At 41.7% G+C, this 13,186-nt stretch overlaps 1 protein-coding gene across 1 annotated transcript in view; it reads right to left on the bottom strand.

Moving 5' to 3' along the window:
• zbtb10 (zinc finger and BTB domain containing 10) overlaps positions 1–12,269 on the bottom strand; it is a 17,132-nt gene extending 4,863 nt beyond the window's left edge. The window contains exons 1-2 of the mRNA XM_079879631.1: positions 11,361–12,269; positions 3,275–4,202 (exon numbers count right to left, since the gene is read on the bottom strand). Coding sequence (XP_079735757.1) covers positions 3,275–4,202; positions 11,361–12,017 — 1,585 coding nt within the window. The 5' untranslated portion in view covers positions 12,018–12,269. The remainder of the gene's footprint in view (positions 1–3,274; positions 4,203–11,360) is intronic.
• Positions 12,270–13,186: the final 917 nt, after the last annotated feature.

The following is a 13,186-nucleotide window of genomic DNA, read 5'->3' as shown; positions in this document are numbered from 1 at the left end:
TAACCTGGAATCTCAATGGCCAGGCCCGAGTCATGAGACTGCTCAAAGATTGTGAAAATGCCCAGACTCTCCTCGCTGGGAATCTTACAGTATGCTGGATGAGACCTGCTAGGCCACAGCTGAAAGATTGGTGGTAAATGGGCTCAAGGTTTTCACCGACCCCACCCTTTATTTCCCAAGACTGATCACAACCCCCTAAGGAAACACCAACAGGCTCGAAAAGGCCCAAAATATACTCAACTACGCAATGATATGAATGCAAACGCTTCTAGCTAGTAACTACACATTGTTATTTTCAGAAAAGTATATAAATATAATGCAAGTACGCAAGTGCATTAGCATTAACTAAATAACCACATAGAAACAATACCGCTCTTTGAGGTTCGTGCTTGCAACATTTTGGTGAGGTATTTTGATGTAGCTGTACTTTCCAGCCTTACTGTTCACTCACGCTGTAACACATCAGCGATAAATCCTTAATTTCACATCACTATATGTGGCTATTTGTAAAGATCACGACTTTGCGTAAGGCAGCAACTGTAAATGTGTGTCTGTGTGGGTGTGTGAAGGCGATATGATGTGTAAATAAATGGGTGAAGCCCTAACAGTGGATCATCTTACACACTGTGGATTAGCAGGCTGGCGGGCCAAAGCCATCAGATCCCATTGTAAGTACCTCTGCAGTGGGTCCACTCTGCCTGGGTCAATATTTGGAATGGCAGAGATAGTTGGGCTGCATTAGCAGGATTAGGGCGGGACGGCCCCTGGCAGCGCTGCACCTCAGAAGAGGGAATCGGGGGTGGTGCCTGTGTATGTGTGTGTGTGTGTCACTACCGCAAATTAACAATTCAACCATCCTGTTTGGAAAGGAGTCAAGCATTTATGGTGACGGATCCTGTTGTGTGATGTGTGAGAGAGAACAGACAGGGCTCATTCAGGCGCAACATGAAAAGGTTTTTTTTTTTTTTTTTAAACAGTAAATTGCCTGCTCACACCGAAAGTGAAAGTTACATGATACCAGCGTTATTATTGTTAACTAAAACTTTTAAAACTGTTTCTTTTAGTTAACTGATTTAGATTTTGAAAAAAAAAATTATAATAAAAGCTAATTCAAAATATTAATTAATACTATAATTGTATATAAATAACACTGCGTGACAGCTACAGCCAATTAGAAGATATTTGATCTTTAATATAGAGCTATGTGTATATATACACGCACGGAAGGTTTTTGATTTCTCAGTGGATGAAGCTACCCATAATATTTATATTATATTATATTATATTATATTATATTTATATAGAGTTTGTAAATTGACAGGCATTAAGCAATAAGCAACATACTATATTATATTATATTATATTATATTTATATAGAGTTTGTAAATTGACAGGCATTAAGCAATAAGCAACATACCCCTCACAGAAAAAATGTGTGAAACACATGTGTGAAAAAGGAAGTGGGTAGTCAACGTGGAAGCAAGTACACAGACGAGTACGTAAGCATACGTAGGCATGTGTAGGCAAACACACCGACACACACATGCCTTTCAGGTGTGAGCCGTCAGCTCTGCACATTTAAGTGCCCTCAGGAATACGAGCTAAGTGCATTTGAGAGTGTTTAGGAAGCCTGAGGGTAACGTTTCCTCCGCTTTACTTCATTATCCTGCATTAGAGGAGTCGATGACGGGGAGAGAAAGCCACTCCTCAGAACCGCGTCACTTAAGACATGATACTATACCACACGCTGCTCTGCTTAATGGGGGCAGAGAGTTTGAAGCATGACAGCTCGGCAGACTGGAGATTACACAGGTTTTTGTGGTATGAGGTGGAGGGAGGGTCGACTCCCTTAATAAGGGCAGAAGAAAACGGACTGGCCACTCTAATTAAAAAGGGAAGATGGTCTTGTGGCCCTGAGCTACACAGGGCCTGAGGAGAAGCAAACATAATGCGAGACCTTAGCTGGATGCCTGCCATAGCTGAAGGTTGGGGCGTGTGTAAGAATGTGCTTTAGAATTACAAGAGATATTCCTGCTTCAAAAGAAAGGATGTGACAACATATCAAGCTTATGTTTTGAACATCAGCTAACTTATAATAGTATAATTAATATAATATAATATAAGGCACAGTAAAACCAAAAGAGGTTGATTCAAGGTCTGTTTCTACTAAGTAATCTACTGCATCAGGCCAAAGTCCCTGAAAATCTGTTCACTTGGTGGCCGCATTTGCAGCGCCTCCTGACAGTGATATCACTCAAGACCAACTACCATCTACTTGAATGGAAAACACTGAAAGCAAAGTGCTTGCCAAACTCACACTTAAATAACATTTTAAATTAGCAATAAATGTTTCTTATGCTCAAATAGCATTAAAAAATGTGTACATTTTAGGTTGATTGGCCAGTCCAAAGCATGAGTTTCAGTACACTGACTGTTTCTATGGGAACCGGAGCTTGGCAGCAGCAGTGATGCAATGACTTTACCAAGTGGCGATAGGCAGATCTCATTCCACCATATTGCTGCTTGTTGCACTTTCTCCCATTCATAGCAATACCAGTGAACTTTTTTTTTTTGTCTTAGTAGTATACAGTTTTTGTATCATGCCTACTACAAAATTGCATACTGTATATGAAATGCTTTTTTAAATAGACTACACAAAATGTTAGATCATAACCATATTTAAATTGATGTAAACAACCTAAGATCTAATCGCATCCCCAGATACAAGCCATTTTACTAATCAACTTTGTTTGGAAATGTGTTGAAATAGTAGGCCTAGATCGTAAACCATCTGCATTTTGAAAATTTGCACAGTATGTACTCTACATATCAAATTCTAGTAGTATGATAACATGCTATTTGGAAAAAGGCATGAGCTCTTCCTCAAGGCTGTGTATTCAGCCTTTGATAAACACTGATTATACCATTACCAAAGGCTTTACAGAAATGCATACTGGCCTTTGTGTGAGTGTGAGAGAGGTGTCAAAAACACTATTGTCATACATGACAATCCTAATGACAGCACTGAAGTGCGCTGATGAGTCTACACAATAGGCCGGCAACATTATTCAAATAACCAAACTCCCTTGACCTGAGAGACCTCAATAGACATTTCCAACAAACAAGGAAACAAAAACATTTTTTATGTAAACTTGCTGGGTGTGTTTTTATTAATCACACATAAATTTGTAGTGACTGATGATTTGAATAGGACTTGGCTGGAAGAGCCATTGAGGTACCTGAACAGGAGAAAAAGGCATGATGGGTAACATACCAGCATTCTCTGAGAGGTAAGAGAAGTCCTCTCTGGTGTAGGAGGCAGATGGTTGGATGAACATGCCCTCGTCGAAACCCTCTTCCGGCTCAGGTGGGATGTTGTAGACAAAGCGCTTGGCGGCCTGTTTTTTCCGTTTTCTGCTGCCCGGCTCAGGACGATCCTCCCTCTTGATGGCCACCCCAGTGCCGGGATCTGGACCGTTCCAGATGAACACCTGCCCCGGACCCTGCGGCTCCATCTCTGTAGACTCGGACGAGTTCTCTCCTCCCCAACTGGAGCTTCCCAATGCGCAACCTTCTCCCCCGGACACCTCCACGTCGCTGGGTTCATCCTTCACGTGTCCACTGGCCTTGATGGACAGCTTGGACAGGATGCTGGTGGCCCAGAAGTTGCTGGGCTTCTTGTCGGCACCCTGGCAGTCTTTCGCCACCGTCCGGCGCTTGTTGTAGTCGACCACCACGGAGTCAGGGGCTTCCTGCTTGATGCTTATGTTGAGGGCATCTTTGATGAAGGCGCGACAGGACTGGACCACCTCGGTCATCTGGAGGTAACTCGCCACGGACATCACCTCGATGGCATTCTGGCTGGTGAGGAAGAGGTTGCCGGAGTACAGGAAGTCCAGGATGACGGAGAAGCCCTGCACGGCCGCCACATCCAGGTGCGTGATCGTAGTTTGGTCACAGCTCTCGCTCTTCGTCAGGCAGTAGAGGGTCTTGAAGTAGCGGCTCCCGGCGACCAGGATGTTCTTGTGTGCCCTAAACATCTGGCCGCTCACCATGATGTTGACGTCGCAGAGGATGCCGCTCTTGCGTTGCTTGTCCAGCTCCTGCAGAAGCTGGTAGCAGTACGAGTTCTCGTTGGGCTTGTTCCTGTAGTCCTCCACCTCCACCTGTAGGCTCTCCACGTCCCCAGGCCTTTCCATCTCCTAGTGGAGTGACAACAAACAAAAATGACAATCAGCATGAGTCTACAGTGTAAACACAACGTGGAGGGCAGGTGTACAGTGACAACTCTGACAATAGAACTGGTTTAACAGGCTGGAAAGCTGCAATACTGTGGGAACTATTGCACTGGTAAAACCCCCGCTTACAGGATGCACGCTCTGTGCCCTTGTTAATGCGCTTTAAGATGAGAAATATTTGGCCATTATCCCATCCCACCATCAATCTCCATCATCTGCTCTCACAATTAAGAGAGAGAGAGAGAGAGAGAGAGAGAGAGAGAGAGAGAGAGAGAGAGAGAGAGAGAGAGAGAGAGAGAGAGAGAGAGAGAGAGAGAGAGAGAGAGAGAGAGAGAGAGAGAGAGAGAGAGAGAGAGAGAGAGAGAGAGAGAGAGAGAGAGAGAGAGAGAACCGGCTGGTACCTACCAATGGGAGTGAATCTACACAATATATTTCTGGACTGCAAAGCAGATATCCTAATCCATGCTGAAATGTATATCACCCTACATTTTCCCCCTCCTACCACACAGCTGTTTTTTTTTTTGTTTTTTTTTTTTTTTGCTGGAGTAATTCAGATTAAATCTATTTCTCAGGGCGGAGGCTTTCCAAGACCCCTCCTCCACACTGCTGGGCTTGTCCTGGTAGATGGGGTTATTACTGTAGCCTGATCCAGCTACAGCAAGCCCAACCAGTAGTCAGAGACTGAGAGAGAGAGAGAGAGAGAGAGAGAGCAACCCCATTTCTCCACACAAAGCCAGTCCTTTCCTCCAGGCTCATTGTTCACTACTGCTTAGTGCTACACTGAAGCTTTGTGAAGAAAGCACTTACAATTCCCTAGCACACTGGAACACAACTAAAACACAACTGGAATTACAAAATCAGAGTAGGAATAAAATTCTGTCATCAACTCCCTCTCATGTTCATCTGTATGATTCATTTCAACACAAAAGATAATTTTGCAAAGTATTTTCACACTGCTCGTCTTGTCTTTACAATATAATTAAATTAAATGTGGTCGGTTAGATTTTTTTTTATGTTTGTATTATACTCACCAATGCTTCATGTATTTGTTCCAAATCCAATACAGAAAAAACAGCAATACTGTTAAATATCACAATTAAAATGCTATTTATTCCTTGAAAACAGTTGTGCTGCTTAATGTCTCTGTGGAATCTGATACATTTTTTTTTTTAGGATTCTCTCATAAATAGAATGTAAACATTTGCATTTATTTGAAATAGACATTTTTGTAACATAATGGTTGAATTGTTATAATTGTAACTGAACTGAACTGTGCTACTGTCTAGTGATCAGGAGCTGTCAAGCTGCCAAAAGACCAAAAAAAACAAAAAAAAAACACATCATAAAAGTAGTCCGTATTACTGCACTGTATTCTAAGTCTTCTGAAGTCATATTATAGTTGTGTGTGAGGAGCAGATTGAAATTTAAAATGTAGGTTTTTTTTGTGCAAATACTGCGTCTCAGTGCTGATTTCATTACATTTCTCTGTTTGTTTGAGAATCCTGACCAGCAACACAGGCTCAACCAATGGTGTGAGTTTGGGACGGTAATATCTGTTTGACCAAACAATGGCAGATATTTGCGTGTTTGGAGAACCTGTTTGAAAACAGCTTTTTGTGTTTTTTTTGTTTTTTTGATAAAGGGGACATGGCAGGCCTGACTGAGAACTGTAGGCTATGCAAAAAGACAATTCTTCAATTCTTCTCTTTTTGGGTTACACTGACAAATATGGGTTTGGAATGACATGAGGGTAAGTAAATGATTTTAATGAGTAAATGATGAGAGAATTTTCATTTTTTCTGTAAACCATCTCTTTAAAATGAAGAAAATAGTCTAAATGGCAGCACTGTTGAGTTCAGAGGGGTCTGGTGGAGAGCAGGTTTGAAGAATGAGGAGGAGGTGGAGGAACGGGGGGGTGTTAGACGAGAATGAACGTTCGTTTGTGGTGTCACAATGTCCTCACTATTGTTCGCCTCTGTCTATCCAGAGAGAGAGCCTGACTGTGTGCCAAGCCAAGCTATGGTGAGAGGACAGATGAGGTGGCAGTCTAGAGTGGGTGTCAGGACATACTAGTCCAGAATTAACCTCCATTTCTTTCTCTCATATATGCTCACACACAGTTCATCCTTTCTCCAGATGTGCCACGTGTAAACGCACTACAAGAGAGCAGATGCTTTCTGAGGATTCCCCCCATTAAAATCAGTCAAAATGAGTCTGTGGTAACAGTTTGAAATTCGACATGGTCTTTTTCTTAATTGAATGTTTGTTGTTGTTATTGTCTAGAGTTTCGCAACTGGGTCGTTTGCGTTCCACTTTTGTACACCATTAAACTATGCAAACTGTACAATGAAAGGAAAACATTACTTTTACAATATCTATAAATACCAAAATTGTGATCTCATACAGTTGATGCTAATTGTGTTTCTCAGACTATTTTTTTTTACGCTCACAATTGCCTGGATATTACGAGAAACCCTGAGATGTTTGCCTTTCATTGTACAAGTGTTTAAAAATCTAGGGTCTTTTTGAAAGAAAATAATACTTTTCTTCAGCAAGGATGCATTAAATTGATCAAAAGTGAAAGCAATAATACATTTATAATGTTACAAAATATTTCTATTTCACATAAATGTTGTTCTTATGAACTTTATATGAACTTTGTATTTATTAAAGAATCCTAAAAAAAAGTATCACGGTGGCTGTTGAAAATTCAGCTTTGCCATTCACAGGAATACATCACATTTTAAGACATATTTAAACAGAAACCTGTTGTTTTTAATTGTAATAATATTTCACAATATGTTTAATCAAATAAATGCAGCCTTGGTGAGGATAAGAGACTTCTTTTAAAAACCTTTTCTTATCAACCCTAAACTCTTACTAAACAGTGTAAATATATCAAAGAAAAAACATATTCGGAATGAGACACATCAAAAACAAACAAAAAAGGAAACTGGTTCTTTTCTGTTTAAACATGTCGAATGCGAAACTCGCTGTGGTTTCTCTTTCTGGTTTCCAACCCCAGACTTTCATTTTGATGTGAAACGGGAACATTTTACAACCACTACCAATACCGCTGTCGTTCTCCTGTGCTACAGTTGAACAGACAGCCGTCTAAAGCTCTTCAGGCGACGAGTTGCCAACACCCATTATTCCATTGTACACTTCCAACATGTTCCATTCACCGGCGTAAACCAACAATGGCTCCCCAAAATTTAAACACATAGCCTTCAGCTACAGCGAGCCGTGCCTTTATCACCTACCAAGGCCAAAGTGAGAATACACTACACAAGTAGCACGTTAGGGGGACATTGTGCCTCAGACAACAGGGACGGCGGTTTTGTTTTCCTTGCGCATAGTCTTCCTGAGCCATCCCAGCCCCTGAGGCCAGCGCCTGGTCCCCTCATCCAGATGCATGAACAATACAGCAGTGTGCTTGACCCAAGGTGTGGGAGGGGAATGCCAGGATCTGGGCCTCCAAACAAAGAGCAGGGCTCATCGATACAAAATTCCTGGGAATTCTCCCCCACCAGCACAACCACAAGCACCAACAACACAACAAGCCTCCCAATACACACATACATCACAGCGGCAGACAGTACAGGGGCGGAGACCCTCGTCTTCACTGGAGCTCACTAATAACGGGAAGAGGGGCCAAATACTTTGAGGGCGAAGTCCAGACTGGAGAGTGAGGCAACCCAGATACCCTTCTTTAGGGGTAATTGAATTACGGGAGTTTGATATGGACCAGTGAAGAAATTTAGCCCATTATGACGGACAGACACTGCACTGAAGAACATAATAGATCACAATTATGAAATTGGCTATTGGAGGATGTGGCCTATCAGAACAGCCTTTCTTTCCCCGGACAGCAGACATCCTAATGTTTTGCCCAATTTGTCTACTTTAAGACAGATACTATTCATCCACGATCTCGTGACCTCCATGTTCGCTATCATACTCTTTATTTCCTGAGATTTCAATGACAAAATCACAAGTGAATCACAAGTGTGTATATATATATATGTAGTCAACATTTGAAGTGGATCAAAAAGTTCATCAAAGTTGAAAAAGTTCAAACAAGAAAAGGTATTGTTCAAAATTCATGAATAACTTTGATGAAAGGTTTTGATCCACTTAAAATGTTGACTACTGTATATCTTCAATATTAGTACATCAAATGACTCTTCATCAACCTCTGTAAAATACAGGGCTCCATTTGTGACCAAAAATATTAATTTGCAAGTATTTTCATTGAGATCACATCACATCTTGAGTAGCCCATCACATCTTTTGCTGTGTTGACGTAATAAAATGAGACGACGTGCAGCAAAGTTGCATGTGGAAAAAAAACGTAGAGTTTTAGCGCCAACATATGCATGGGCGTATGCAGCGAGAATCAGCTTTCAGCGTCAGAAACATTTATTATTATTGTTACATTATTATGGTCTGTGACACTGGCTCAGATTCTGAACAATTCTTTGTGACTGTATGTAGTTCTCAAGTTGGAAAAACAATTCAGTTCCTACTTAAGTGAATCTTAGTTCCCAGGACATCCACAAGATGGATGAAAATGCTGAAGCTGTAAAAGGAGGGCAGACGTGATAACTCATGACAAAATTAAAACATGTTTATTCTTTTGTGGCACTTAAATTATTTGGTGCCTATTTGTTCCCCTTATTGGAGCCAATGGCTCCTTAATTAATTTTTTTTTGTCTGGAGCCCTGAAAATAACTTTTTAGGAAAGCATTCCTGTGCTAGGCGGATACATTTATATAGCAAACTATGATATATCATACAGCCCACCCTATAAAAGTACTAAACATGCATGGTAAAGTAATGCATTTGAAAATTAATAATATATAGGCCTATATATATTAAAAAAATGTAGTGACCACCATGAAATCAATATGGGCAATTCTTGTTTTTTATGGGATATTGCAGTATTTATTATGAATGATTTATGCATGCACGTCATAATTATTTATTTTATTTTATGTGCCTTCATAATCTTTAATCAAAATTACTTCCTCTCCCTCTTGTAGCGACATCTCTTCTCTGATGAGTTGTTTACTGACACAAGGCGGGACAACCTGTCACTCACATGACATCACAGCGATAGCAAACCACAACGATCCAACGACCCGATCAATTCCCAATGGACAAAATGAAGTCCCGCCCTTCATTCTTTCTAGTTTGGGCCGTTTCGCTCAGATATACGTCACAATAGAGTAGAAACTTCCATTTCATGCTGATTTTAATAGGCTAAATGATTGTCCTACGCACAACCTCAAACAGTCATTGCATTATGAATCACATATATACTTTTAATAAAAAATGACAAAACATCCCTGGATAAGGATATATAGGTCATTTATATCATGAAACAGTTGCCAAATATTTAATTTTCAGCTACTTCTTACAACACAGTTTTTGACTGTTAATACTTCATCGCTCGGCTTTCGTTGAACGTTAAACACCGCCTTCTCTGATTTGATTGACCATTTCAATCATTCTGACTTTGACGAGCGCTGACAGACGATCACGGACCACTGTTGCAGCTCAGATGTTATGTCGCCGTTGTAAAATATTTTTGCAGTTCAGTTATTACGCAAACTCTTCCTCTTTTGCTTTTCGGCAGGCTACGCCAATGCCTCTTGCTTGAGTAGCGTACTGAACTCAACACAATTAAACACAAAAGTGTTACCAGCTTTTTGCATAGTTTAGAGTCGCAAATCGTACCAGTGCACATTGAGGTCAAAACGCAAACAGGTTGCATAATTTTTAATTAAAATATGTACAAACAATATAGAATCGCAGCTGTGCATGTATGTGTGTTATACACTGTGTCTACTTCAGTGTAATAAATATAGCACCACATTTACTCCATATATTACGCAGAAACAACAAAAAAAGTATTGTAAAAAAGGTTGACTGTCAGGGGTCACTTGAAAGTGAACAAACAGGAAAGCGTAACAGGGTTCTGATCTGCTGTAGAGTCTTAACCCCTCTGTTGCTAGGGAGGCGGCAGTAATCTCTCCGTTCCTTCCTAATTAGTGAGGGGTATAAATTGAGTTAGTGAAACACTTTGTGTCACCCTGATTAGACTGACTGGACATTATCATACAGCGCAATCCCAAGGGATTCTACTGCAAAACCAGGAACACGGCATCTTTCTGGATGGCAACAGTCATTATGTGACTTGATAAAAGACAGGGAATGAAATGAATTTGATCAAATATCTTAAACGACATGATTGGGAATATACAATGCATCCAGATCAAATACGAATTATATTTCACTATTACAGTGCATTGTACTTACAAAAGTGGTTCTCAGATGCTGATATGTTTCATTCAATCCTTATCTTATTCTGTTCATTGCAGTGGCCTGCGTGTCGTTACAGATGACATAATTCACTCCAGCCCAAGTGACACACTATCTCTGGATCTTGGGGAGTCACCTAACACAATGCCTCTAATTTAGGTGCACTAAAAGGGGAGGGTGAGATGTGCCAGAGGTCACTTTTTACAGCGAGGGGGTTGGGAAGGGGTGCGGCTCCCCAAAGGTAGCAGGGTCAGGCCCTTTCCATTGTGTGACCTCTGTGGCAATCAGGTTAGTTACCATGACAACCACGGTTGATAATTACAGTGCAATGCAGGAAACAGTCAAGCAAACGAGGACAACATTTTGAGCCACAATCTCTTTTGGTCTATTTAATAAGGGCTATCTGACATTAACGTTACATTCCACAAAATCACCTAAATAGAAAATTTGAGCATATAAAAGTGGGATTACCCAGCTATAATCGGCGGTCCAGTTTCTATAAGGCTTCAAATGACCGTACAAATACCGATTTAAATCACATAGTAGTGAGTGAGTCTTTCAGCTCATCTCACTAACTGACAGCGCTGATCCAGTTAGCTCGCACATGCTAACCTGCTACCTCCGACCTGAGTCTACTGCTAACAGACCTGTTAGCTCGCTAAACAGCATTCCCGCTCCAAAAAGACACGGAAAAACATCAGCATTCGTTAAGTAAAGAACGAATAGCACAGCCCAGCTCGGCTTCGTCGCCTATCCGAGTGTCCCCGTCCCCATTATATCGCAGTGTAGACGTACCTGTCTGGTCGGGTCATTCCTGCCGTGCTCCGAGGACAGGTGATGTCTCAGCAGCAAGGCCCGCTTGTAATTCCGACTGCCTTTTATCAGCTCGTCGCTGTTTTTGGTGGCGATGTTATGGCACCAGGAACAAGACATCAGTCCTGTTTCCTGGCTGAATTTGAGCCAGGGAAACTCTAGCAGCCAGGAGTCCTGGAAGAGCGAGTGTTTCTGCAACAACAGCGTCTGAGGTCTCATCTCCAGCAGCGGCTTTCTAGCGGCCGTTTCCTCCGCCTCTCCCGCGCTACCGTCCTCCCGGTTCACGCCGTTACCGGTCGCCCACTTACAGCCCTCGGTTTTCACCATTACGCTGTTTAAAGCGCCTTTGTCATTATGTTTCCCCGCTGTCCAACTGCCCCCTTCCGGGTCCTCGTCCTCCTCCGGCTCCGTGCTGTCGCTGACGGACCCCCCGCCCTCGACTTTCCCCAGCGATGGTCCTTTCGCCCCTAAATCCCTGTCGTCCTCTTGATCCGGCCTGTTCCCGTTCAAATGTCGGTCTTGACAAGCCGGGGCCTCACAGCTGTTACCGTTGCTGCCTCCTCCGACGGCACTGGCACCGGTGACGGCTAATCCACCTCCTCGGAAAGCCAGCGACCTGCGGCTTCGCTCTCCGGACATTTTCTTGAAATAAATTATAATCTACACTTTCTCAACAAAACAAAACTCCGATCGCAGCTCTGTTAAATAAAGTATTCCGCATGAAATGAGCCGTTTTCCTGCGCTCCGGCCTCCTGGTGAGAGTATGTAGGTTATGCGGAAATAAATAGGGGTTTTAAAGGCATAATGAATTTCAGGGTTCTGTCTGCGTCCGCGCAGGCCCCGCAGAGGTCGAATGGCAACGACTTCCCCCACAATGCATCTCGGTCAGAGGGAGAGGGAGGAGGAGGAGGGGGGACTCGTGTTAAAGGAAGATGGGGGTGACGACGAACAGCCAGGGGTCTTTTGTGTCAATGACTGCACCCATTTTCCGCATGCTTTTTCATCTATAGAGCTACACGTCTCGAACTAATAAGTCCTTGTATCCCTTTCACGCCCTCCGCTGTGCTTGACATTAAAGACGTCGCCCCATGTTTGTCGCGCGAGTCGTGATGATCGGGACAGGTGGGCTGGTTGGCGTTATAATGAGTGCGTGCATAGGTGTATTATCCTGGTGGTGACGGAGATGGACTGATAGGGTTTCGATATCAATATCTTGAATCATCGTTGTAAATTTAGCTTTTGATCCATTGTTTTAATACATTTAAATGAATTCCGTGAAATTCTGAAACTTTAGCAACACCGTTTTGTCAAATACTACATTACCTTAGTGAGCTTGATTTAAAGGAAAATTGTTTAATTGATTTACGGTCACTGTGTTTTATCGAATTGTCTTTTAATTTGTTTTTACACACTTTCACACACACATATATTTTCTATACACGGTAAAAAAAAGAAAAAAAAAAAAAAAAAAAAGCCTAGGTTAAATAAAAAGCGTCAAGTTTAATTACGCTGCTGCTTAAATTAATTGCTACATTAAGTAAAATGTGCCTTTTAAGTAGTCTAAATCAAAGTGATCCAAGGTAGCCTATACATCTCGAAGTTCAATGCACTTTTTCAATCACTTTAAATGTATCCTAAGCCTACTGATGAAGGGCATCGAGTTGAAACCCATATATTTTAGTATAAACTAGCCTACTAATATTATTTTGACAAAATGGATAGAAACTGAGATGTTCTTACAATATAATGATGTAAATATCATCAGTTTTAAAGAATACACATTCGTTTTAGTCGTATTTTATATAGGG

The sequence above is a fragment of the Squalius cephalus genome, assembly GCF_949319135.1.
Source record: "Squalius cephalus genome assembly, chromosome: 8".
NCBI lineage: Eukaryota > Metazoa > Chordata > Actinopteri > Cypriniformes > Leuciscidae > Squalius > Squalius cephalus.
The sequence above is the reverse complement of the archived record's forward strand: the minus strand, read 5'-3'. Positions and strand labels throughout refer to the sequence as shown.